The sequence below is a fragment of the Haemaphysalis longicornis genome, unplaced genomic scaffold (genome assembly GCF_048455015.1).
Source record: "Haemaphysalis longicornis isolate Haplotype H1 unplaced genomic scaffold, Haemaphysalis longicornis Haplotype H1 scaffold_2, whole genome shotgun sequence".
In the NCBI taxonomy this organism is placed as follows: domain Eukaryota; kingdom Metazoa; phylum Arthropoda; class Arachnida; order Ixodida; family Ixodidae; genus Haemaphysalis; species Haemaphysalis longicornis.
In genome coordinates, this window is record NW_027526295.1 from 231,993,292 (window position 1) to 232,017,547 (window position 24,256).

The following is a 24,256-nucleotide window of genomic DNA, read 5'->3' on the forward strand; positions in this document are numbered from 1 at the left end:
TGGGGTGCGCCATGGATTCGGGGTCCGAGGCGCCATTCGAGGATACGGCGCTACTGACTGCTCCGCGGGACATACAAAGGAATGGAATGGTGCCAGCGGCGGTCTTGTGGCGACGGAAGCGTAGGTGAGCGGGGCTTCGACGTATTGTTCAATAGGCGACACGACAGGAGGTGCGACCGACGCGGCCACTGGTGAAAGGGTGGATGCCGGCGCAACTGACGGCTGGCGTACGGAAGGGATCGTCTCGGCAACACGCTCTCGGATCACCCGTTGGACCGAGTGAGGCAACGTGGAAGGGGGCTGTGGAGCGCAGGGAAGCAGAGACAGCTGACGCGAAACCTCTTCTCGCACGAACTGCTCGATATGAGGTAGAAGAGCCGAGAAGTCAGGAGAAGCAGCCAATGCCGACAGCGACCCACGTTGCGGTTCTTCCCGCGAAGGGCGTTGGCGGGTGAAAATGCGCTGCTTGCGGAGCTCGTCATAGCTCTGGCACCAGTTCACGACGTCGCTAATAGTCTGCGGGTTTTTATTCAGCAGCATTTGAAACGCATCGTCCTCAATGCCCTTGAGAATGTGTTTGATCTTATCGCTTTCGGCCATAGCTGGATTTGCACGCCTGCAGAGGTCGACGACGTCCTCTATGTAGCTCGTAAATGTTTCACCGGCCTGCTGCGCTCGCTCACGCAGCTGCTGCTCGGCCTGGAGTTTGCGAAGTGCCGGTCGGCCGAAAACTTTCGTAAATTCAGCTTTGAAGTCTGGCCAAGTAGTGAAGGTAGATCCGTTGTTGTTAAACCATGTCTCAGCCAGCACCGTAAAATAGAATCCGACGTTATTGAGCTTCATCGTATCATCCCATTTATTATAGGTGCTCACCCGTTCGAAGATTGAAAGCCAGTCTTCCGCATCACGGTCATCGGTGCCGTTAAAGAAAGGCGGGTCCCGTTGCCGGAGCGTACCGGAACAAACGATGGGCTGCTGGGGTGTAGGCGGCATGTCGTCGCTGACCGGGAGTCTTCTGCTTCGCAATTCCAGGCTGTCAGGCTTTGCGGGGATCGCGATGCGGCAACCTCCACCAAAAATGTGGTGACGTTTATTGACACCTGGAAACGGTCACGTCGTCAAGCCAGGCAGAGTTCGAGCGGACGTAGGAAACCGGGGCTGAGGTTCGAGCTGTGCGAGGACACACTTCGTCTCCTTCCAAACGCGCTGCATCGCACATAACCTTATCGGAAGATTGTCCACCAACATCCACCAACACCATAGCCACTGGAAAAGTGTCCATCTGCTAATGTTCAGGTTCTTCGCTACAATATATATATATATATATATATATATATATATATATATATATATATATATATCTGGCGCTCGTCAGCAGAAGACCAAATAAAACGAAAAGTAAACTATATATAAGTGCTTCTTTTGTACAGGGCCCTCTTCACTCTTAGTATATTCCATCGTCCACCGCCGCGAAGTTTTCGTCGAGCGCTCCCTCGCCGTTGAAGACCTGTGCTACTACTTCTTGTTCTTCTGGGCGACTGTATTCTCGCATAGTGGCGCGCCGCGCGCTTCCTGATAAGCAGACTCTTCTTTGAGTGTCCAGATCTTCTTTCGTCACCCCGTCCCCCATGTGCGCGACACAGAGCCGGAGAGATGCTGTTTGCAAGCATTTAGAAGTGGATGAAGCGTCAAGGAAGAGAAAAAAAACGCAAAATATTCAACACGAACAAGAAGACAGAGACACAGGTCTGACGTCCATTGATTTATTCCACGGAAGCAGTGCCTTTTATGGATGCGTCGTAAAGGGTGGAAAAAAGAAACAAGGAAGCATACAGAGAAAATGGTGAATTGCGGGAAAAAATGCACGCAGCGTGATGTTGGCCAATCAAGGGTAAACAAAATGACTAAAAATGCACTAAATGTGAATGCACGCTATCAGACTAACAAACCAACGGGCAAGGTGAAACTGAGTGGCGCATCTCAGGGCCTTTGAAGCCGCTTTTGTTTATCTTGGACCGACAAAGCTTTTGCCCACGTGTTGTTTTATTTTTTACCGCGTGTTCCGTCCTGTTGCTTCTCTCTTTCTTTATTCCTCTTCGATGCGTGCCTAAAAGGTCACTGTATTTGGAATGAATTCCCCAAAGTCAGCACGTGGCTACGTTTTCTAGCTTGTGTTCTGCATATTTACGAGCTGTTTTCAGTATTACGATGCGCGAATTCTTCCGTGGTTCCGTCTCACAAAGTCTCGAAAAGAAGTCAAATGTAGGAGAGCTCTGTTAGGAATAAAAAGACAAAAGAGGCTACAAATGTCGGTTGGCTTTTGAAAACCCCGTTTGAAGACGGCAGGTAGCAGCCAAGTACTTTTGGGAAACGCAATGTCTTTTTTCCCCAGTCCTGACAAGGAATTGAGGAAGACGGGATTACTATTCCCTCGGCGTTGTTTCAGAAATAATTTGTCTAAAAGCTTTGATACTGGTATCTGGAGTTTTACGTCCCCGTGATTAATTGTGTTAGGCCCCACGTCTTGAGAAACCCGAGAACCTCAGGACAGAATAATGGCTTTGTCTTTGTCACCAATTGTTCTTTAATCGCACTAAATCGACCCGTGTACATACTTCGCAATCAGAAAGCCAAGGTAGGTGACATGGAGACGAATTCGAGAGTGATTGAATCAGCTATGCATGATACAGCTATGTATCGAATGTATCAGCTTTTTATCGAACGATACAGCTATTTATCTGCTATGTATCGAAATCGGGTACAGCTGGCATGGCGCTGTTGGGTATACTCGTCCTTGTGAGAAATGCACCTGACATTTTCTTTTTTCCGAAATATTCTAGACGGTACCTGATGTTCGAAGAATATATGGGGAAAAGAGGATATCTCCGGATTCAAAATAAATATAATTCTAAGGAGTGCGCACATACCTAAACCGAAAGCCTAGGTGTTTAAAGTATGCTTTCGGCAAAGGTTAAACACAAAACCAGCGTTCCTGGCCTTGCTAGCGATTCATCAATGCTGCGGCTTCAGTTCTATTGCTTCATTTCGCTTCTATAATTTTAATTCAGCTCTATTTTTCTATACCAGCTCTCACTATGACGTTTTGAGCAGACGTATTGCAATCGTCGTGGTCACAGGTACAGTCAAAAGCTTTATGACAGTAAACACGGGAGCGCGTGCCGCTCATGCATGTAGAGGGCTCTGGTGAGAGACTGGCGCGCTTTAGCAGTTTGTGCGTTCAGTGGGCGCACTTCCTGAAACCAGTTCATAGCGCGGCTGCCTGCTGACTTAGTTACGTCACAAAAGATAACGCATTTTAAATGCAGAGCATTTCTTTACTCACATGTAGCGTCCGATGTCCGTCCGCAACAGCTCAGCTCGCAGGTGCGCCCTCTCCCCCACTCCTCCTCTCCCGCATCACGCTACCCTCCTCGCTCTCAACAACAGGTCCGCATCCCTCCCGCTACACTATATAAAAAAAATAATACTTACCGGCGCCTGGTTTCGATCCCACGACCCTGCGGGCGGAACGCAAGGTACATGCTGCTCTACCCACTGCGCCACAAAGCCGACACAGAATGGAAGGCTACGAACGCGCCTTATATCCTTGACTCATTCAAACTACGTCAAGAAGCTGCTGATACAACGCATTCTCTACCTGTGGGCGGAACGCGAGGTACATGGTGCTCTTCCCACTGCGCCACAAAACCGACACAGAATGAAAGGCTACGAACGCGCCTTATATCCTTGACTCATTCAAACTACGTCAAGAAGCTGCTGATACAACGCATTCACTACCACCAACTCCCCAAACACTAAACGTTAACGCAATACACCCACCCCCTATGCGACGCATTTACTCGAGTCCCCCTCGCGGGGAGATGGGCCCTTTTTTTTTATCACCCAATCGGGCAGCGAAAAGTAAAGGTATAAATGCCTGCGCTGGATTTTGTGCTTGATAAAAAGCCCCTCATCGGTACAAGTGCAGCTACCGCAGCAGTCAACAGCGCGAATCAACCGTTCTCAGGGAGCGGATCCGCCGAATCTAAGAACTACGAAAGTTCTTCATCCGATCGCTAGATCGCTCTGCATGTGCTGACAGGCACGCACTCCCGCGTTTACTGTCAAAGCTTTCGACTGTACGCTCACCGGGAGCGCTCCCCCGCTTACCGCTGTCTTGTTGGCTGATTATCAGTCAGAACATCGCAGAATTGTAACAAAAGCCCGGTACATCAACGACCTATCTAGGATGGATACTAAATCAGTGCACGTACTCAAGGAAGTTTTCGTCGAGCAGGTGCATTTCGCTGTCGTATCGGACCTGCACGCCTTCCGGCAGGTGACGATTGATGGTCGCCATCCACCGTTCGGAAGTCATCCGGAGCCGGGTAATGGATTCGACATCTGTGCAGAAAAGGCGCTTTAAAAAAAAAAATTAAAGTCCTCTTCACTGCAATAGAGAAGCGCGCTAATATTATCTTGTAATATTTTCAGCTCCAAAACAAAAACTCTGGGAAGCCCTCTTGAATCATGGTTGCGAGGACGCGGTAATAACTCCCCGCTTTTGAATTGCACCTATTTTCCCCCTTTTGCGGCTACAAAATAAAAGACAAAAAGAAAACACGTAACTAATGGAAATGTTGTCACTTCAATAAAAACGCCATGGCCCAACATATAAAACTCCACATAAAACTCTGATAGACATTCAAACAATTGTTTGAAAGAAAAAGGCCATGAATACAATGTTTTGGCTGCTTATTTTAAGGCACGGGTCCGCCGAAAATAAAACACACAACGAAACCGGCGACATGAGAAAATTTCTGCCACAAACTGTGGCGCATCTGCGCTATTTCATTAAAGAACGTTAGAATACCCAATTTCACACACATAACCCCCATTGTCAAGCAACGGTCGTATTTAATGCATAAACGTATTAACTGCAAGTAAGGGTAGCGGGAGTTGCAGTAGGCAATAATATCAGTGGCTGTGAGAAATAACTCGCAGATATTTTTGTCGACTTGAGAAATAACATGGGTACCTAATTAGGTTTCTCTCTTTTCTGTAAGCTTCTGAAGCATAGCTTTTACATAATGCTGATTTTCTGATTTTTTTTTGTTTCCAATGACATACTTTTTACACATTGCTGATTTTCTACATTTTTTGTTTTCATTGACGTGAAATTGCACTGAAGTTGTGCTCGCGCAATTCTTCTGTCGCACGGATTCATTACGAATGTCCTTGCGTCTGAGAGCATCATGGTAGTGTTTAAAGTTTTCACTTGCTAAACGTCAGTTCTTGTCTGTAGGTTACCTAGGGTAATCCCGAGGTTTAAACAGTGATATACTGTTACTATGAATTTGTAGTGCCGGCACTATCAACTACGTTTTTTTTTAGTAACTTGGGTTGCCAACGCCGCTATACTGTCGTGACCATGCATGTTCACACACTGCAATCTACAACGTCGAAAATGTACAGGATAAAAAGTCACAGTAAAATAAATACTACAATCCGACCCCGAAGAATAAGGGCTGAATAATCAAGTTAAACACGCGAGCAATGGTGCTCTGACAGAAAGCTAAATCTGCCGAACGATGTTAATATGTGATACTGAAAATCCACTGTGGAGCCGCAACGTGCGTTTGTTTTTTCCTGTCATTGTTTTAAAAAAGATTACCTGCATGTATTTTTTTTTGCAAACTAACAACATTAATTAGGCAAATATTGAAGCGGACAATAATTATAGATTTACTAAGTGGCAGAAGAGCCCATTTACTTTAACGCAATTTAATTACTTGCCAAGAAAATTAATGAGGCGTACCATGTCTAAATTATATTCCCCGAATAGGTGTCAGCTTAAGAAATTATAAACAGTGCCGATAAGTGTTAGGCTAAGCTGCGCACACGTAGCCAATATAAAGCATCCACCTATGGAGGGAGAAGTAATCGATAAGGCATATTATAGGAAGCGTTTTCGCAGGCGTGAAGGCGCCACGTCGTAGAGGGATAATCTTCTTCTTGCTATAAACAAAATTAATGTGGCGCACCATGTAGAAAAATTATTTCCTGGATGGGTGCCAGCTTGACAAATGACGTACACTGCCGGCACAAATTAGGCTAAGCCACGCGTTCGTCGCAAATAGCAAGCATGCATCTATGGGGAACGGGGCAGCAATCGATAAGGCATCCCGCCATAAGTCGTTGTGGTGCTCAGCCTAAGGACGTGGGTTAGATTCCCAGCCGCAGAGGACGATTTTTTGATCGAGGCGAAAAGCAAAAGCGCCAGTGTTTTCGAGATTTCGGCGCACGTTAAAGATCCCCAGGTGGTCAAATTTAATCATGAGGCACCACGGCGCGTCTAACCTGCGTAGTTTCGGCGCGCTAAACCTCGTATTCATCATCAAGGCATTCCACCAAGCGTGCGTCGTAGACGCTGAGGCGTCACGTTGCGGATGCATAAGTTCTTACTGAAACGCAGCCAGACTTTCGGGGTTATACCGTCCTAATCTTATAATGTAGACAGGCAATTTTAGGGGCCATACCACCAGTGAAAGAAAAAGCAGCGCGCAAACTGTTGCATCATGTGATGGCTTGCCGCGAGGAGACGGGAGTATTAAAACATGGAAATACCACTTCCAAACTGAATAAAGCAATGTCGAAAACGTCCACCAAGAAGCTGTAACTTGAAATCAAATCACGGAATGGCGAGCAAAAGCTGCTGCCGAGCTATAGCGCATCTCTGCACTGTGTTTCACATGAGGCACACTGTAGTGGTGCGTTCCGCATAAAATTGCGTTTATATAATGTCTACCGTCTACCGGAGGTTCGTGTTGTAATGTAGCGTCCGGTAGCATGACGCCTACGGCTGTCGAAAATAGAGTAGCGAGCAGCTCCTGAGGCACCATGGCTAAAAAGTAAGCAGCGCTTCAGCTTGAGACACTTCAATTTGTGCTGAGGAGAGCTTCAGTAGCGGCAGAACGAGTTAACGCTGCGGGAAACAAAAAGAAATAAAGGAAAGCGCAGAAAAGCTTCTGTCGCCGCATTAAACACCACAATAAATAAATAAATAAATAAATAAATAAATAAATAAATAAATAAATAAATAAATAAATAAATAAATAAATAAATAAATAAATAAATAAATAAACGTTAACTCCGCCGAAGCTACACCTGGGCCGTCCATAAGGCGCTCCGTAGTGGAAGGCGCCGGTTTAATTTTAAGTGCGAATGCACTTTATAAGCGACCCCAAACCTTCCACCGCCGGCGGCGGCGGCGTCCGCAGTCCTCCTCTCTATATAAAAAAAAACAGCATCCGGCGCCAGGTTTCGATCCGAGGACTTTGCGGCCGCAGCGCGACGCTCTACCGACTAAGCCACGGACGCGACTTTTTTTTTTTTTGTAACAGTAACTTTATTTACAAATATACAAACAGGGCCAGATGAAGTGGTTACTGAAGTTTCAGAGAACAGTGTAACATGCTATGCTCACACAGACAAATGATCGCGTTCGGGAACGTACAAGCCAAGACAAAATTCAGCGTGTTTCGACAGGGAAGTGAAAACCATTAGTAGGCAGTGCCAGCAAAGCCACGTAGTGCCGGCGTGGTTCCTGTTAGAAACACTTACAAATGGGCGGTGGTGTCATTTGTTTACAGTATACGGTAATGAAGTAGGGGCAAGGGGTTGGGCGTAGAAGTTATGTAGAAAAGTCGTTAGTGAGCAGAAGTGGCCCATGGTGCTGTCGCGCTACCGGCCCTCAGATCAAGTCCCATCTCCTTTGCTGCTCTACTTTAAACTCCATGAGGGCTCGTGAGCCCCGCGCCAGTGAGTCGCGAAGCTCAGTGTCTGAATCGGGCCCGTCAAGGGCGGCCACTGCTCACTGCGCCTTCTGTACAAAGTGCCTCCACGCCGGCCGCGGGCTTTCGGCACATTCAACCACGTCGCAGGTGCTAGGGGCGTGGCGGACGCTTCGGCGCGTGTTTTGAAAGCAGTCCTTCGAGAGGGTGACCTGAACGACGTCGCCCTCCAGCGTGGGTGGTCAACTTCCCGCTACACCAGATGGCGTGGCACGTCACGGGCTCGCTTAGATCGGGTGTACTTGACGGGGGATGCGCTGCCGTTAGTGACTGACTACGCCGTCACCCCTGTTGCTTTCTCGGACCACGGTTTGGTAACATGTACCATTAGAACTGAGCGCGAAATCAAGGGAGGGGTTGGCAGCCGTTGGCTGATGAACACTACGGTCCTCGATAACGCGGCCTTCGCTGATCGCATAAGAGGTGAAATTGAAGCAATCAATGCTGCACCCATCGATGGGGTCGCCTGGGAGTGCTTTAAAAAACGGGTAAAAAATGCAGCAATCACAATCGGACGACAGGAAGCGAGAGACAGAAAGGCGAAATTAAGTCGACTCACGGAGTGCCTACGCTCTCTTGTGGAAGCGGACGAGGAGAGGCCGGGGGAATTCTCGGAGGACATTCGCAGCGTGAAAGAGGAGATCCGAACTGAGCTGGAAAAGCGGTACTGGGGGGCTCTTGTGCGGAGTAGAGAGCAGCGAGTGGTGGCCGAGGCACAGCCGTCGAAACTTTTTGGTGCTTTCGAGCGGGCAAGGACTGCCACTAAAGCGATTTCCGAGGTCAACCACCCTAGTGGGCTCGCTCGTGGGAGCTGGGAGGTGGCGGCTGCCTTCGGCGACTACTACGAGAAGCTGTTCTCGCGCGCTGTTCCCGATGTTCCTCCGCCGGATGTCCTCGATGAGCTGCCCAAGGTCCCAGAGGACGTTAGGGCCGTCATAAACAACCCCATCACGGTCGAAGAAGTCAAAAGCGCTATAAAGGAACTGCCAAAGAATAAGTCACCGGGGCCGGATGGGATCGTTTCGGAGTTCTACCAGGTATTCCGAGAGGAGATCAGCCCAGTCTTGGCGTCGGTATTCGAAAACATCAAAAACACAAAGCTGCTGCCACCTTCAATGCGGAGCAGTAATTTGGTCCTAATACCGAAAAAAACGTCTCCTGATACGGCACCCAGTGTTGAAGATTTCAGGCCTATCAGTCTACTATCAACAGACTACAAAATCCTATCCCGAATACTGTCCAGACGGCTCGAGAAGGCCCTCAGTAGTGTGGTGGGACCACATCAGACATGCGGATTCAGAGGCCGCTCTATCAACACCAATCTACACCGCATGAGGACTGTCTGTGAGGTGGCGGAGTCAGGGTTTTTTCCCCTTGCTGTCTTGCAACTCGACCTCAGAAAGGCCTTCGACCAAGTAGATCATGCCTTTCTGTTGATGCTCCTCCATCGGTGCGGGATAGGGGACGAAATGGTGGAGTGGATCAAGATCTGCTATACTGAAATCACCACCAGCATCATTATGAACGGGGAGGTGGGGAGCCTCATCGCCGTGAGAAGGTCGGTCCGGCAGGGCTGCCCCATGTCCCCGATTCTGTTTGCATTATATATAGAGCCACTTTGCAGAATGGCAATGGCATCGAAGTCAGTCAAAGGCTTGGTTCTCGGCGACGAAGAACTAAGAGTCCTGGCTTACGCGGATGATGTCGCGTTCGTATGTTCGTCGAAAGAACAGGTGAGGGAGATCGTCGCGCTCGCGCAATCATTATGTCGGTTTTCGGGTGCTCAGCTGAATCTTTCTAAGTGCGAGGGAGCATGGCTAGGTGAATGGCCCACCAAACCACCACAGCTCTACGGAGTCCGATGGAGGGAGGCCATCACCCGCTACCTTGGAGTCAACCTGGACTGCGGCCGAGCCATTGCCCCCCGCTGGCAGTCAAAGCTGGCAGCCGCGGGTGGGAAGTTGGAGCCCTGGCGAGCGCGACACATCTCCTTTTTCTCAAGGGCACATGTTTGCAATGCCGTGTTATACCCAGCCGTCCTGTACGTGGCCAGAGTATCGACCATCGACGCAGGCTCAGTGGCCAAGCTCCACCGGCTGTTCGCAGTATTCATCTGGCGATCCACCTACGAGCCTATGCGTCGCACTAACATTTTCTGGAGTCCGGAAGCGGGTGGCCTCGGGCTTGTTAACGTGGAGCTCAAGCTGACAGTGCAACGTTTTTTAAATGCATAGCATTTTAGTAACTCACAATGTCACGCGGCGTTGGCGTGCCTTGTCGTAGTCCGCATGCGCGTCTTGTCGTAGTCCGCATGCGCGCCTTGTCGTAGTCCGCAGCCAGGAAGAAATAAAATACCAGTTTCCGGCGCCCGGTTTCGAACCCATGACGCCGCGGGCGGAACGCAAGGTGCCCGGCGCCCTACCGACCGAGCCACGAAACCGACACACATTTCGACGCACCGAACGCGCCTTATATCCTTCACTCATTTCTCGTTTGTTTCGAAAGCGCCACAAGTTGTCCCGCGCCTCCAAAAGATGGCGACACGGGTCCCGCAATCAAGAGATACGACTTGCCGGCGCACCCCCTCGGAAATGCTGTGCATTTGATCGTGCCCCTCGCGAGGGGGATGTCTTTTTAATATGAGAAGTAAAGAAAATGGTTTGTGCTCACTTTTCGCTAAATTTAGCCGTAAAAATTTGTTTTCTGATTAGCTGGTTTAGCGCGGGGCATGGTCCCGTCACGTTGACGTGACGGGAACGTAGAGCTCGGCCTCCCGTCACCGTCGCACCGTTTTCGGCGAGAAATCGGCCGAAAAACGGCGCCCATGACGGAAGACGGTGACGTGACGGTGACGTGACGGGGTGAAAAACGGCTGTGGGAATGAGGACTTACCGTGCCTTCAGAAACCCTGCAAGAGACATCCAACTACATATGCTACTCCTTTCATGTGGAACTAAAGCCCGATATGCGGGGTCGAATAAAACACGAGCGCCATAAATCCCCCTTTTGTTCTTCCGGGATCGTCGTGACGGTTTCCTTCGGGCTGCTCTGCAAAACGTAGGCTCCTCACATTTGGCCCCTTGGCTGCCAACAACAGCGGAGTTTACACATACTAACCGGGCAACGGGCTTTTACAAAGAAGTGGCGGCAGCGGTTGCCCTCTTGCAGGGACTGTTCTCTTGGGAGTACCTGTGCGCAGTGGCCCCGAAGAAGTTGTACTGGGACCTGGTGGAACAGATCCTTCCACCCCCCATGTATCGCTCACCACCTCTAGGGCGCATGAAAAGTGACGTCCTCCGGCGAGTGCGGAAGCTCCCCATTCCTACTGGTTCGAAGGATTTCTTCTTCCGCTTTCACGCAGTTCTACCCACTAAGGCAAGACAGGGGGAGAGGGGCTTCTTTCTTCCCGGAGGGACCAACTGCTTGTTGTGTGGAAGGAGGGAGACGGCAGAGCACGTCTTTGTGGAGTGCAACACGGCGTCGTATTTCTGGGACGAGCTGCAGTGCTCTTTCGACACGTACTGGCAGCTCACCTGGATGAACTTGAGGTTCTTGGAGGCGGCCTCGGAGCACCCGCCTCTCCGTGACTGCGTCCACGTCATAGGTCTCCACTCGCTATGGAGGGCGAGAGTCGACGTGGTTGAACGTGGTTGAAGCCACGGACGCGACGCTGATATCAGTGTTAGTAACGCGCCTTATATCTTTAACGCATTCAAACTACGTCGTCAGCGGCGTGCGTTGGCGACTCAGCGGCGTTATAGCGGCTTGATAACTGCGTGGTGTACACGTGATACTACAAACCCGATGGAAGAGATGGAAGAGAAGGCGGCGAGGCGGTGGGCTGCGGGGGCCGAGCGCAAGCGCCGCAAGCGGGCCGACAACCGTGCATTCGCACTTTCACATTCTCCCCCTCGGGGAAATGCGGGGGAATTTTTTTACCACCTGGGGATCTTTAAAGTGCGGCTGCAGCTGGACACACGGGCGTTTTGGCTGTTCGCCTCCACCAGAAAAGCACAACTTTGATATGACAGGCTCCCTCTCTAATAAAACAACAGACGCGATTTTACGACGTGGTGCGCCTTGTGCTCTCACGCTAAAAGTGGGGTCCGGTGTTGTATTGTAATGGTGATGATGATGTTGATCATCATCTTGTTTGCGTCCACTGAAGGACGAGGACCGCTTCCATATCCTTCCAGCCGGTTTATCTTGCTACGCCACGGTCCCTAGTTTGCTTCCGACGTTTCTGATTAACGGAGTTCTTCTACTTCTGCCTTCGCCTCTCAGAAGCCATCCTGATCGTTCACAGCTTGCCGATTCTCCGAATCACGTGCCCAGCCAAAGCCCTTCTTTTCCCTCTTCAATATAGCTATGATGTCTTTGGTCCAAGTTTGTTCTCTTATGTTTGATACTCTCCAAAGCAACCCTGTTAAGGTCATTCACCCGTTCTTCCTTGGCCCCATTTGTCGCAATCCTCTAAAGAATTTCGAGGGCCGAGGCATCGGCGGCATCTCAAGAAATTTTTATATTTATTTACAATAAAAATATCCGGGGCCATCACCAGTAACGTAAAACCAGTGGAAGGGCGAAACATGCAATATATAAGCGTATTGTTATCGGCTTGGCGTTTTTGCCAACGGAGACGAAACCGTTGGGAGGTAGACGTATAAAGTTTTGCAGTAAAAGTCTCGGCTTTGAACCACGAAGCTCTCTAGCGTAATCCTGGTGTGAAATCAAGAACCCAGAAAGAGTAGAGCTGCAGCCGAAGCAGAATATTTTACCACCTTTGAACCGAGCTGTTGTAATACCCTAAGTAACGGGTAATCCCTTCTGAACAAATGTGAAACGGTGAAGAAAAAGTAAGGAGGCCGGTGGGGCGGAGTTCTACACTCAGCTAAGAATATGGCTAGCTTCTCGGTGAAACAAGGGTCTTCTGCACAAAGAAGCGTGTTAGGTAATGCGTGCTCTGTCGCAACTGGTTTTAGCCACCGTACGTATGCCTTTTCTCGTGCAGGATTTGTTAGATAAACCAGTTTGGAAAATACCTGAATAATCTCGTTTTTTCCTGGCACGCAGTCTTTGATGCTGTCCGCGAACAGGCACTTCCAAGCGGACGGACGCTCTTACGAATGCGAAAGACCTTTTAAAATAACTGTAATATAAGCTTACCTCGCACAAAGCTGAGTAGACGCCGTGGTGAACCTTTGAAGCATTTTACATTGGTTATTAGCAATTTATTTGGTTGTACTCAACATGACCGATACTTCAGAGGTGTTATATGCAACTGAGCAACGCTGTAAACGTTGTGGCCGGAACCCTGTTGTTTTGATTCTCAGTGACGAAGAAATACAGCCAGGTGCAGCCAGCCACATTCAGGAGCGCTTTAGCGAGCGTACGCAAAACCATGAAATCACTTTGTCGCCTTATTGACCGTTCAGGTCGCACCTTGCAACTCTTAATTCATCGGCCGCGGCCTAAGTAACGAAGTTTCATACAATACTGTTTTCCATCTTTGAGATCCGCGAATAACATTTTTAGGTGTTGACATTTAAAGGGACCCTGCAACACTTTCGATAAGCGCTTTCACTCTTTCCCTCGCGTCTGGAACCACTGCGAAAGCTATAGTTATGGCCAGCACGGAGCGGCACTGCGTGATTTGCTCGCCGCACCAGATGCGCCTTCCGTTTCTGCTTTGTCTTTGTGGCTTTTTTTAAATGTGCTATCTAAAAGCGTTCATTCCTGAAACTGAAGGAAAAGCGGCCAACAGCCGCTACATGGCCTTAGTGAAGTAATTCGAGCCGTCGAAGGACGTCAAGACCTGGAAAAAGAGAAAAATCTTTTCAGCGAGTTTACAAGCTATCTGATGTGCATAGACCAGTACTTTTTGGCTGAGGTACTTTGCGACCCCAGTCTAAGCACTGGGTGTGATGGGCGACTACGTTCTGCAAGCATCTAAGATTTCAAAAACAGCTGAAAAAAAGTGTTGCAGGGTCCCTTTAAAGATGCCCCTGTCTAGTACATCGGCGAACTAAACCAAAAGTGTCTTGCCAGAGACATGCATGAGAACGTTTCTGAGCAATAAGACCACTTGCTGAGCTTTTTGAACCTTCATACTTATATGCAAAATATGTCTACTAGCGATCCAGGAAATCTAATTCTATTGTTTCATGTGTATCTTTCCCACCTTGCGCTTGACTTTCCTAGCTGATTGACTGAACGTCAATACAATACGGCGCTTATTCTGTTATGTGTATACAGTTTTAGCCTCAAACCTCTTACGATTTGCTGAACGACGAGTTTAGGCTATCAAATTGCGCGTTATTTATACCGGCTTCCATTTTTTTAAAAACAAGATTTCCATGTAGTCGTTCTTGTACAGCACGATCCAATATGTCCGAGTAGGGAAAAGGATCGGCTAGGAAGAATTCTGGGGCTGGCGCTGCCTTTATGTTGACTCTAAGAGAAAGTTCATCTACCTGTGCACATTCGTCCGCCAACGCCGCAAGACAACCTTTCCAGAAAAAGACAACGAATCAAGCCTGTACTAAGGGGATGAGATAGGGCTAGCTGGTTCATAATCTCGGTGAGAAAGCAGCGCCAAGCAACGGACAAAAGGACAAGGAAGCACCCACTTCCTCTTCCTTGCGTTCCGGTTCATCGCGATGTCAATTCCTCAACGAGAAGGCCTCCCTGCCCTGAGTGCGCACTATCAGAGGTTCTGGACACACGCGCGCTCACCGCCGATCGTGACGTAGGCGGGCTTTGAGACGTCCTGCGTCTTGCCAGTGATGAGCAGCATGAGGGCCTGCACGCAGGCCTCGAGCACCCTCTCGGTGATGAAGGCGTGGTCGACGTTCGGATCGAAGGTGCGCGGCAGAGTCATGGCCCACATGTTCGGGCCGCCCTTCTGGAACCACTGGCCGATCCAGTCCTGGAGCGGGTCGCTCCGGGCCAGCCGGAGCACCATGTTGTTGTCGGTGCGCAGGTCAGTGGTCACCTGGGAGCAAGCCGTGACAGCAACGATTCTTTTGCTCCAGGCCAACTTCACAGCGAGCGTGACGTCGCAAAAATGTAGTGCCGCTGAGCGCAGCAAAGGTGGCAATGTGGTGAAAAGCTCGCGTAAAAAGGGGACTTTGTCGTTATACAACCTGTTTTCCTCGTATTTACACATTGACGGTTTTAAAAAAATTAGTTTTTTGTTGCACTGCCAAGGTGCAATGGCGATGGGTTTGACATGTAAAAAGGAAATATAATGTTATTAGAGCAAAAACAAGCCACAAACAACCATAATAAGGTGAGAATGGGCAGGTGTATAAGGTCGAGCCATTTACGAAAAAAAAAAAAAGATTAACTGCTGTATGAGAAAAAAAAACACGTGTTGGTTTAACGAAATATAAAATGCAACCACCATGCCTTAGCTAAAAATACCGTGTTGTAAAAAAAAAGACAACCATAAAAGAAAAAAAAAATACACAGCTCAAAATGAGACGCTGCACAAGCTGCATGCACCGCTCACGTCACGGCCACGTGGTATACAGCACTGCGGCCAATAATTGCACCAGATTGTTTAATGGTTCCAGTCTAGACCACCCGGATGATTGTTTTCTACGAGCCCGTAGCTTCTCATTTGCCGGGTCCGAGACTGCCTCGGCGGCCCCTAGTGTTTTAAAGAAATATAGGGGAAACATAAGGAGGGAGGAGTATTAACGCCCTGAAAAAACCCTGGGCTATTAGGCCCGCCGTAGAGGGCTTGGGAAAAATTTACACTAACTGAGGACCTTTAACGTACGCAAGAGTCTCGACAGACGGGCGTTTTCGTTTTCGTCTCCATCAGACAAACGGCTGCGGTGCCAGGGTAAAACCGTTTTCTTGGGCCCAGCCGCCTTAGACAATGAGCTACCTCGGCAGGTAGACACCCCCAAGCGGATGTTCGGGCAATTCAAATCGCACTAGTAATATAACAGTTTCGGCTCCAGTTTTATCGCTCCAATTACGGGGGCACGGTGTCTGGGCACGCATAGGTTGATGGATAACCTTTGGGCTGTTTCGTTCGGGTCTCCTCGTATTCTCCCGCTCTATTCTCCCAAATTTTTAAATATTTGAACACACACTGCATTCCCTAGACCCACACCGGCTGCAGCCACCTTGACTTTCTGGGGATCTTCGGGAAAGCACTGGGTAATTTATTTGTTTTCTTTCGTCTACACTTACTACGAATTCAAACACCTTACCATAATTTAACCCTGGTCGTAACCAAAATTGCCCATCATGGCTTTATGCGTAGTTACGCACTCTCGTTGTGAAAGCCGCCTTGATGTAACGGCTGGCATCTCAACGTGAGGGCGAAAATATTTAATGCGAACGCATTCCCCGGCGACCTCACTCAGTGTTCGCAATATTGCCGCCAGGCAACGCAAGAGCGGCAAAGTAACAAAAGCAAGATTGGTGTGGCGGGATGAAATTGCGCAGGGGTGACGAATCGTTTTGTAAGCGGTTTTGTATCCTGATCTCAGGTGTGGCAGTCGAAAGAGGGATTCGCAAGCGACCACTACCCACACAACAAAAGGTCCTACACAAAAACAAACAAACAAACAAACGTGCAGCCACCAAGCGTTGCCCATGCACACTGAAAGCGGACGGCACCTACAACAAAATGCTCTGACGGACAACGGCGGGCCCATGAAACCGCCTAGGAGCGTAAAAAAGTACCCGAAAGAATGCACGAAGTGTGACGTTATATTGCGTGTGCCCGTGCAAGCACCTAGCGCCAACGTCGACGCCCACTTCGCGAAGCTGAATAATGGCCGTTTCTAGATAACCCCAGAAGTTCAAAAGGGGCGGAATTCACAGTTATTTTTCATTACATGTCCGTTTCCAGGTGTGCATTTCGAGCGAGCCCTGATTGGCTGAAAGCAGACGATCAGGGGCGGTATTCTGGTGTTTGTCCGTTTTGCGTCCGTTTTATTGTGACTTACTGCCAGTTGTAGGCGGGCTTTGGGTTGACTTTTGCGCAACTGTTCTTTTAAATTTATTTGAAATGACTAGACCTATTTTAAAATTTCTTTTATGTGCTTATTGTTCCGCCAGTGAACCAACAATAAGGTGACGAAACATCGTCTGCTCCAAATCGTCTGCGCCGAGAAACCACGGCTCATAGCTCCGCCGTGCTTGCATGGCGTCGCGTCCGGGTGTTCGCTTTTAGCCAGTCGGGGCTTGCTCAAAACGGACGCCTTCGAGACCGCCACAAAGCGGACAAAACACGAGAATACCGCCCCAGGAGTTACGCAGCACAAGAAAGGCGGGGCGTCGGTTTATGCGCATGTCATTGGTCAGAGACCTCGCAAGTACGTCACGATTAAAATAGTCGTAAAATGGGAATTTTTGAAACGGATCAATTTAGAATTCCGCACTTGGCGTCTAAAAAGCCACTTCAAGCCCACTTACGGCACGTGCCACTTATGGTGATTGGTTACGAGATTGGCCAAAGCCAGTCGATGGCTACACAGATTAGGGAATCCCTGGGGCCCAGAAGACAAGATTTAGTCATTCCATCTCGCTCGTGTCTCCCGAGTTTCGTTCGATCTCGGGCCTTCTGGAACAGCACCCATGATGCGAAAGTTTATAAGTGTGTTTCGAATTAACACGTTTCACCCACCTGCGCGCTGACTTGGGCGAATACTAATAAACACTCGACACACAATGAACAATGAACTTCATTGGCAACACAACGCCGGAGGCCGGCAGAAAAAGCTATATCAAGGACAGCTTGACGGAGCTGCGGGCCTCCGTTTTGGCACTAGCGTACAATCGTGTTCCACAGTATACATAAAAAATAATTAGCCGCGTAGAAATATGGCATCCCTTGCGCCATTCAAAGAATGTAAAAACAAAACAAAAGAAAAACAAAAAGAAAAACAAAAATAACAACAGAAGGAAAAGAAAAGGGAAAGAAAAAATAGTTACTGAACAGATATATCACTCAATACAGGAACCGAAGAACAATGTGAGCTCACTATAAATAGTGTGCCTTGCGTAGAAACCATATAGAAAAGAAACATTAACTGACAACAGTACTAAATCACTCAATACATATAGCTTACCCTTGTAATGCACGCATACACCATTCTAGCTCAGCGGTTTTTTGGTTACTTGGTTACGTAAGACTTCGTATATATAATGCTCTCGCGCATCATAGCGAATGTGCGTAGTTTATGTCCAACAACTTGCATTTCCTTCTGTATTTGTCCTGAAAAACGTATTCCTATGCAATGGCTCATATCCAGTTACCATTACAGTTTACGTAGTAACGGAATAACTGCACGGTAAGCACTCCTCCGATTCTTACGGACATGCATATGAGAACAGTTACATTGTTTACCGCACTGAATTCTGCTGCAAACCCCCGGCAGTGGCTTAGGGGCTAAGTTGTTGTGCTGCTAAAAACAAAAACGGGGATTCGATCTCGGCCGCGCCGCGCGCTGTTCTGATAGAGGCGAAAAACAAAGGCGCCGGTTTGTCGAAATTTCGGTTTGTCGCGATTTCGAGACACCAAAGTGGTCTAAATCAATTCGGAGCCTTTCGCTACGGCGTGCCTTACAGCCCAGATGCAGATTGGTGCATGCGTAAAAACCAATAAATTGAAATGTACGCAGTAAAGGTAACAGGTAACTCAGCCCTTTAAAGGGACCCTGCAACACTTTCGATAAGCATTTTCACTTTTTCCTTCGCATCTGGAAGCACTGCGACAGCTACAACTATCGCCAGCACGGAGCGGCACTGCGTGATTTGCTCGTCGCAGCAGATGCGCCCTCCCTTTCTGCTTTGTTTCCATGGCTTTATTTTTGAACTTGCTGGGGAAATACGTTCATTGCTGCAACTGTAGGAAAACTGGCCGACTTCTGCTACGTGGCCTTAAGTGACGTAATTTGTGCGGTCGAGGAAAGACAGAAAAAAATCTTTTTTCAATTTAACAAATCTTTTTTCAATTTATCTAATGGGCATAGAGCAGTAATTTTTCTTAGGTACTTTGCGACCCCTTAATCTAAGTACTGGGTGTGTTGGGTGATTACGTTTTGCAAGCATTTAAGGGTTACAAAAAAAGTTGAAAAAATGTTGCAGGGTCCTTATAAAAACGAAAATAGATTTACGAAAACAAATGGGGACCAAAATTTAGAATACGGCTCTAACTTCCTCGTATCAGCTCGCATACAACCATTTTGTCTTCCATGGTATCAAAATTTCTTGCAGTCTTTCAAATTTCCTTGTGCGTAACCTTCTCAGTGCTCTTCGGACGGTGCACGACATCCTGTGAGCATATTGAATTCCTGCATTCCGTTAAACTATTAGAGAGCTCTTTTTTGGTGTACACATGTGTCGAGGTTATGCGCCGAAGAGCTGTCACTAAGGTCAGAACCAAGGACACCTAACTGTGCACTTTACAGCGCTGCCCGCAGACTTTATTAAGTGCAGATCGCCCTGTCGTCGTAGCTCAGTCGTTGGACGCAAGTAGAGCAGCAGGGAGTCCCGTGGTAACGCTGTCGTTTGCGGCGAACCCCAGAGGCTTCGAAAGCCAAGAGGCTTATATACTCATCAGCGTTCGAAACTCGTGAACCACTGGCACTTGTCCTAAATCTCCCCGTTGTTTAGTGCAAAGAAAACTATAGGTACATTGGAGGCAAAATATACGTAATTAATCGGCAGCGCCCGCGTTTATATAGTTAGGAACGCTCGTTGGGTTGGTTTTTATGATAGTGAGCAAAACAAGCGGCCGCGCAAGAAAACAATGGCGCGTTCGAAATGACACAGAAAGGCTCACACGCAAGAAGAAAATGGCTTGTTTGAAATGCTGCACAAAGGCTCCAGCATGCAAAAATAAAGCAAGCACAAAAAGAACAGAACTCCCGCTGGCGCAGTTTCAGGCAGGGGGCGCGCGAGCACTGCGAAGGCGGGAATTTGAATTGCATGGGATGGTAACAGTGAGCCGATAACGGCAGTACAGCCCATTATGGCGAATCATTGCTCTGCACTTGCGAGAGCTTTCACAGTGGGTGGAACGGCTTTATTTATTTTTTTTCCTGTCTCTCACTCCGAATGCATTTCTTCCTCACACCCACGAAGGAAGGAGAACGCCACTAAACTTGTAGCCAGAATTAAATTCTCGTTCGGCGCCCGTTGAGTAGTGTACCTCCATGTCGAAGAGCACGGGCACGCCCCACTTGAGCGCCAGGGAGACAGCCAGGTCGAGGATGTCGAAGCGCACCCCTAACTCGATGCGGGGCCAGGTGAAAGGGTATTCCTGGAGCACCGTGTGGAAGGGCGTCAGGTCGTCAAGCTTGAGCACGTAGGTCATCAGACAGTAGCGTAGGGCTTCCCCAGCGTACTCGACCACCGTCAACTGCCTCATGTCCCCTGCAAGGCACATGAGCGAGGGAACCTGAGCGAAACGCGCCCTTTGCTTGGAGAAAGGCCGCATCTTGGTCGTCGTTACCCTTCCCAGTTAGGTGGCAAAACAGCTTCGCACAACCTCCAGGAAGTGATGAAGAAAACAACCAGCGCAAGAAGGACGAGGGCGAGGAAGGATACGAGGAATCACAAGGAAGGCAGCGCTGTGTTTGTGGCCCCTTCTCCTCGTCTTTCTTGCGCTGGTTGTTTTCTTCATCATGAACCCGTACTAACTCGCCCAACTTGCCGTCTTGATGCAGTACACTCTAGTAAGTACTTATCTGCTAATGCTTTAGAGGGAAGCTATCTATGGCCCTTCTGTGAGATTGCCCTCGGCAGACAGGTGCCGCCGGTGCTGGCGTGTTCTGATCATTACGTAGCGCCCCCTTGGCTCTCCACGGAACGCCGCCGTTGTTGCTTAGCTGGCGCTGGGAACTTGCAAGGGTTTTTAATACGAGCTTGTAAAACAGAAACCAATGTGCATATTTAATTAGTAGAACGCAGCTAACCACATACATGCCCAGTTACTGGGTGTTAAATGTAGCCAAGGTTTCCTTCGCGTTAAGCAGTTCTGATGAATAAGCCCCGCCACCAGTGCTACTAGTCGACAAGGTTGTTATATACGTTAATCGTCTTGATACAAAGTCTTGCGGCCGACGCGTTTCTTGCTACCGTCAGTTTATTGTAAGCTGAAGTCTGTTAAAAAAAACAAAAAAAACAAGCGACGGAATATGATATGCTAAAAATATATATGGTCGTGAATGCGCTTGGTGTGCTGCAAATAATTTCGAAAGACGGTAGTGTTTCTGGTCCCGCAGCGATATACCTGCCGCACTTCCTAATTAGGCTGCTGATTTCCTATTTCGCTGGCTATACAATAATTCATTTTTAGGTTCGACATTTTCCCCAGTGGACACGCGGCAAAGTCGGTAATGCATAGGAGCTGCAGGCTTCGAGGACGGTGCTTTTGCTTTGGCACGGCGTTCACCAGTGACTCTGCTGCTCACAATCCGGTGACAGGTAGGCCGCAAACAGGTGACGTCACCAGTAATTTGTGCGTCACAGGTTGCTAGTTGGTCCATACGGAGGGACTCTATTTGAAACGCCACTAGCAACTAATGGCTTGTCAGTGACCCAGTGTGGGCCACTGCTGTGTCATTGGTATGCTGTTGGTCCCTGGTTCTGGTGACATATCTGTGGATCACGTGACCCAGTTACCGATGGCTCACTAGTAGCTCAGAGTTTAGTTGCTGATGACGGTGGTGACTAGTAATTATGGGTCACAGGCTGGTTGAGGGCGACCAAGTTGGTTCCCCAATGGCTTGCAGACAGACAAACAGACAGACAGACAGACAGACAGACAGATTTTACTTATCCAGCCTAAGAAAGGCCACCTTAAAAATAAGACGTTCGAAAAATGACTCCAAAAAATTGGTCGCGTATATACTCGCTTCGCTGCAAATGTCATCGAAAGACAATAGTCTTCTGTCGCCTCTGCCAAGTAAATGCCTCTTTTTTTATTTCCTGCCCACCTCTCATGCACTTCCCCTGCCGTCTCTCCCCTCTCACGAAAAACATGGTGGTGGAGGTTTGCTCATGTAAAAAAATCTACGTTCCACTGCTCGCGGCAATCTAGCGGAACCTTTAGAAACGGTTGGATATTTTGGAATGCCGCTAGAGGATACTTTCTGTATTTTTGGGTTGGAACTTTGTTTTCAATACGTATTTTTATTTACCTATCGCGAAGGTCAGAAAGCCATGTATTTTTAATTAAAATAACATGGCCCAAGTACTACTTATGTATTGATGTTTTGCTTCAGATATGCCTTATGTTTTCTTTTTGCTGAACAATATTGGTAAGTATGAACGTGTCCAGCTGATTTAGTGGTTTGGAAATGTTTTGCCTATATAAAAGTCTTGGGGAAGAATGATTTTCCCTTTTGGCCTGGCGGCTGAATCAAGGGACAGACGGACATACATACATACATACATACATACATACATACATACATACATACATACATACATACATACATACATACATACATACATACATACATACATACATACATACATACATACATACATACATACATACATACATACATACATACATACATACATACATACATACATACATACATACATACATACATACATACGCACACACACACACACATACATACATACATACATACATACATACATACATACATACATACATACATACATACATACATACATACATACATACATACATACATACAGATAGGCCAAAATTTTCGCGTTTAAGTAGCCCGAGAAAGACTTTCGTCTTTAAAAATATGCCCGGGGTTCGTTAAGACATGCTTCTCATATAAAATACAGAACCATTTCGGAAACCGGCTAATCAAAGCCTGCAGGAACGGCAGTGCTCACAGACAAAAATAAAGGCTCACGGCACAGGAAATATCCCCGTCGGCTTTGTCCCTTCTGGGACAAGGGAGTTTGGTGGGCACGCTTTATCGAGTGTTAATCTCGTATTGGCACGTGAACAAAGGAACCCAATGTAGTCTTGTAAATAGGAAGGGACCACCGAAAAAGGTTCGGTCACATTGTTCCCGAGCTGCAAATTGTTTTTTGTGTCTTTGCACCCTGAGCTTGCTGACTGTATTCACGGCTAGTCTTTTCTTTTTTTGTAGAAGCTTGGAAGCAGTTTTTCTGTAGCTTTCTCGCATTTTGCAACGGTGGGATCAAGATAACGTACGTTTCTGAAAGCAGCAAGGGAAAGTGTATTGGGGGATTAATACAGAACGGTCGCATGTCGGCTCAAAGCTCCAATAACAAAACGGCGACTGGACAGAATTTTGAACACCGGCGGCGTGGGGATCGCTGCTGGCAAAGAAATGGCGCCCAAATACCCCGCATGATACGTGACAATAATGCGAGGTGATGTTGGGAGCAGGCACTTCACGCATGTGTGCAAGGCGATCCCGCTCTCTCTTATAAACAAGTGCATCGATCGAGAGAAGTAATGGGATGAACGAACGCGTTCAGGTGGAATCAAAGCGGTAATACAAATGGTGACGTTTTAGTCGATGGCACGTAATATGATGCAGGAAACAAGCTCAATGGTATGGAGGAAAATCAAAGCCCCTCTTTTACGACAAATATGGTTAACACGCGAGGTTTTATCGCATGCAACCTGAGTCAGAGTTATCCAAACTGCTTGCGCCAATCCGACCATGTCGGAATGGTCGAGCAATCGGATGAACGCCGGCTTCATGACGCCAGGGAACCAGGTTCGATTCCTACCTCAGGAACCGCTTTTTTGTTGACGTGTTTGATGTGCCTTCGCCTATCATCATCATCGTAATCATCATCATCGTAGTCTTCGTTTTGTTAAATCAAGCGTGTAAAGTTGGCTTTCCTGAATTGCGTTTTGTTGACACGGGACAGTCGCAATCAGTGAGGCGTAGATAGCTTCGCTTTAAAAATGGTACATGAGTGAAGCTGGGTGATCATCTTGCCTCATCCTGTAAAGCGAAAAATGCAGGAATATCGCGTTTTACGTTCGCGAACCGTCCCCAAGAAAGCCTTCACTATCAGGAAGAACCGAACGCAGACTTAGTCGTTGAGCTCTGCTAATGAACTGCCAACGGTCAGGTAGACTTTAGAGAGAACTAATCTGCGATACACATGAACGGCAAAAGTAAATTCTTCGATAAAAGACTTTTACTTAACAAGTAGGGCTGACATGAGTACAGGCTACAACGTCACTAGCAATGAAGGAAGCGAGAAATATTAATCAACGGAGGGTAGGGCACAGGCCGTTTCTTCAAACAGAAATATAACTCCCGCTTATTCAGACGAGCCTTATGCATACGTTTGTATGTTAAATGGCGACCGCATTTGTCGAGCGGCCTCGCAGAAATAGGTATTTTTGAAAAGAATATTTTGGTAACCTTAAATTTTAACAATAACTT

General features: G+C 47.9%; 1 protein-coding gene across 1 annotated transcript in view; it reads right to left on the reverse strand.

Moving 5' to 3' along the window:
* LOC144168553 (neprilysin-2-like) overlaps positions 1 to 24,256 on the reverse strand; it is a 147,231-nt gene that overhangs the window by 80,891 nt on the left and 42,084 nt on the right. The window contains exons 3-5 of the mRNA XM_077697510.1: positions 20,035 to 20,258; positions 14,589 to 14,847; positions 4,275 to 4,404 (exon numbers count right to left, since the gene is read on the reverse strand). Coding sequence (XP_077553636.1) covers positions 4,275 to 4,404; positions 14,589 to 14,847; positions 20,035 to 20,258 — 613 coding nt within the window. The remainder of the gene's footprint in view (positions 1 to 4,274; positions 4,405 to 14,588; positions 14,848 to 20,034; positions 20,259 to 24,256) is intronic.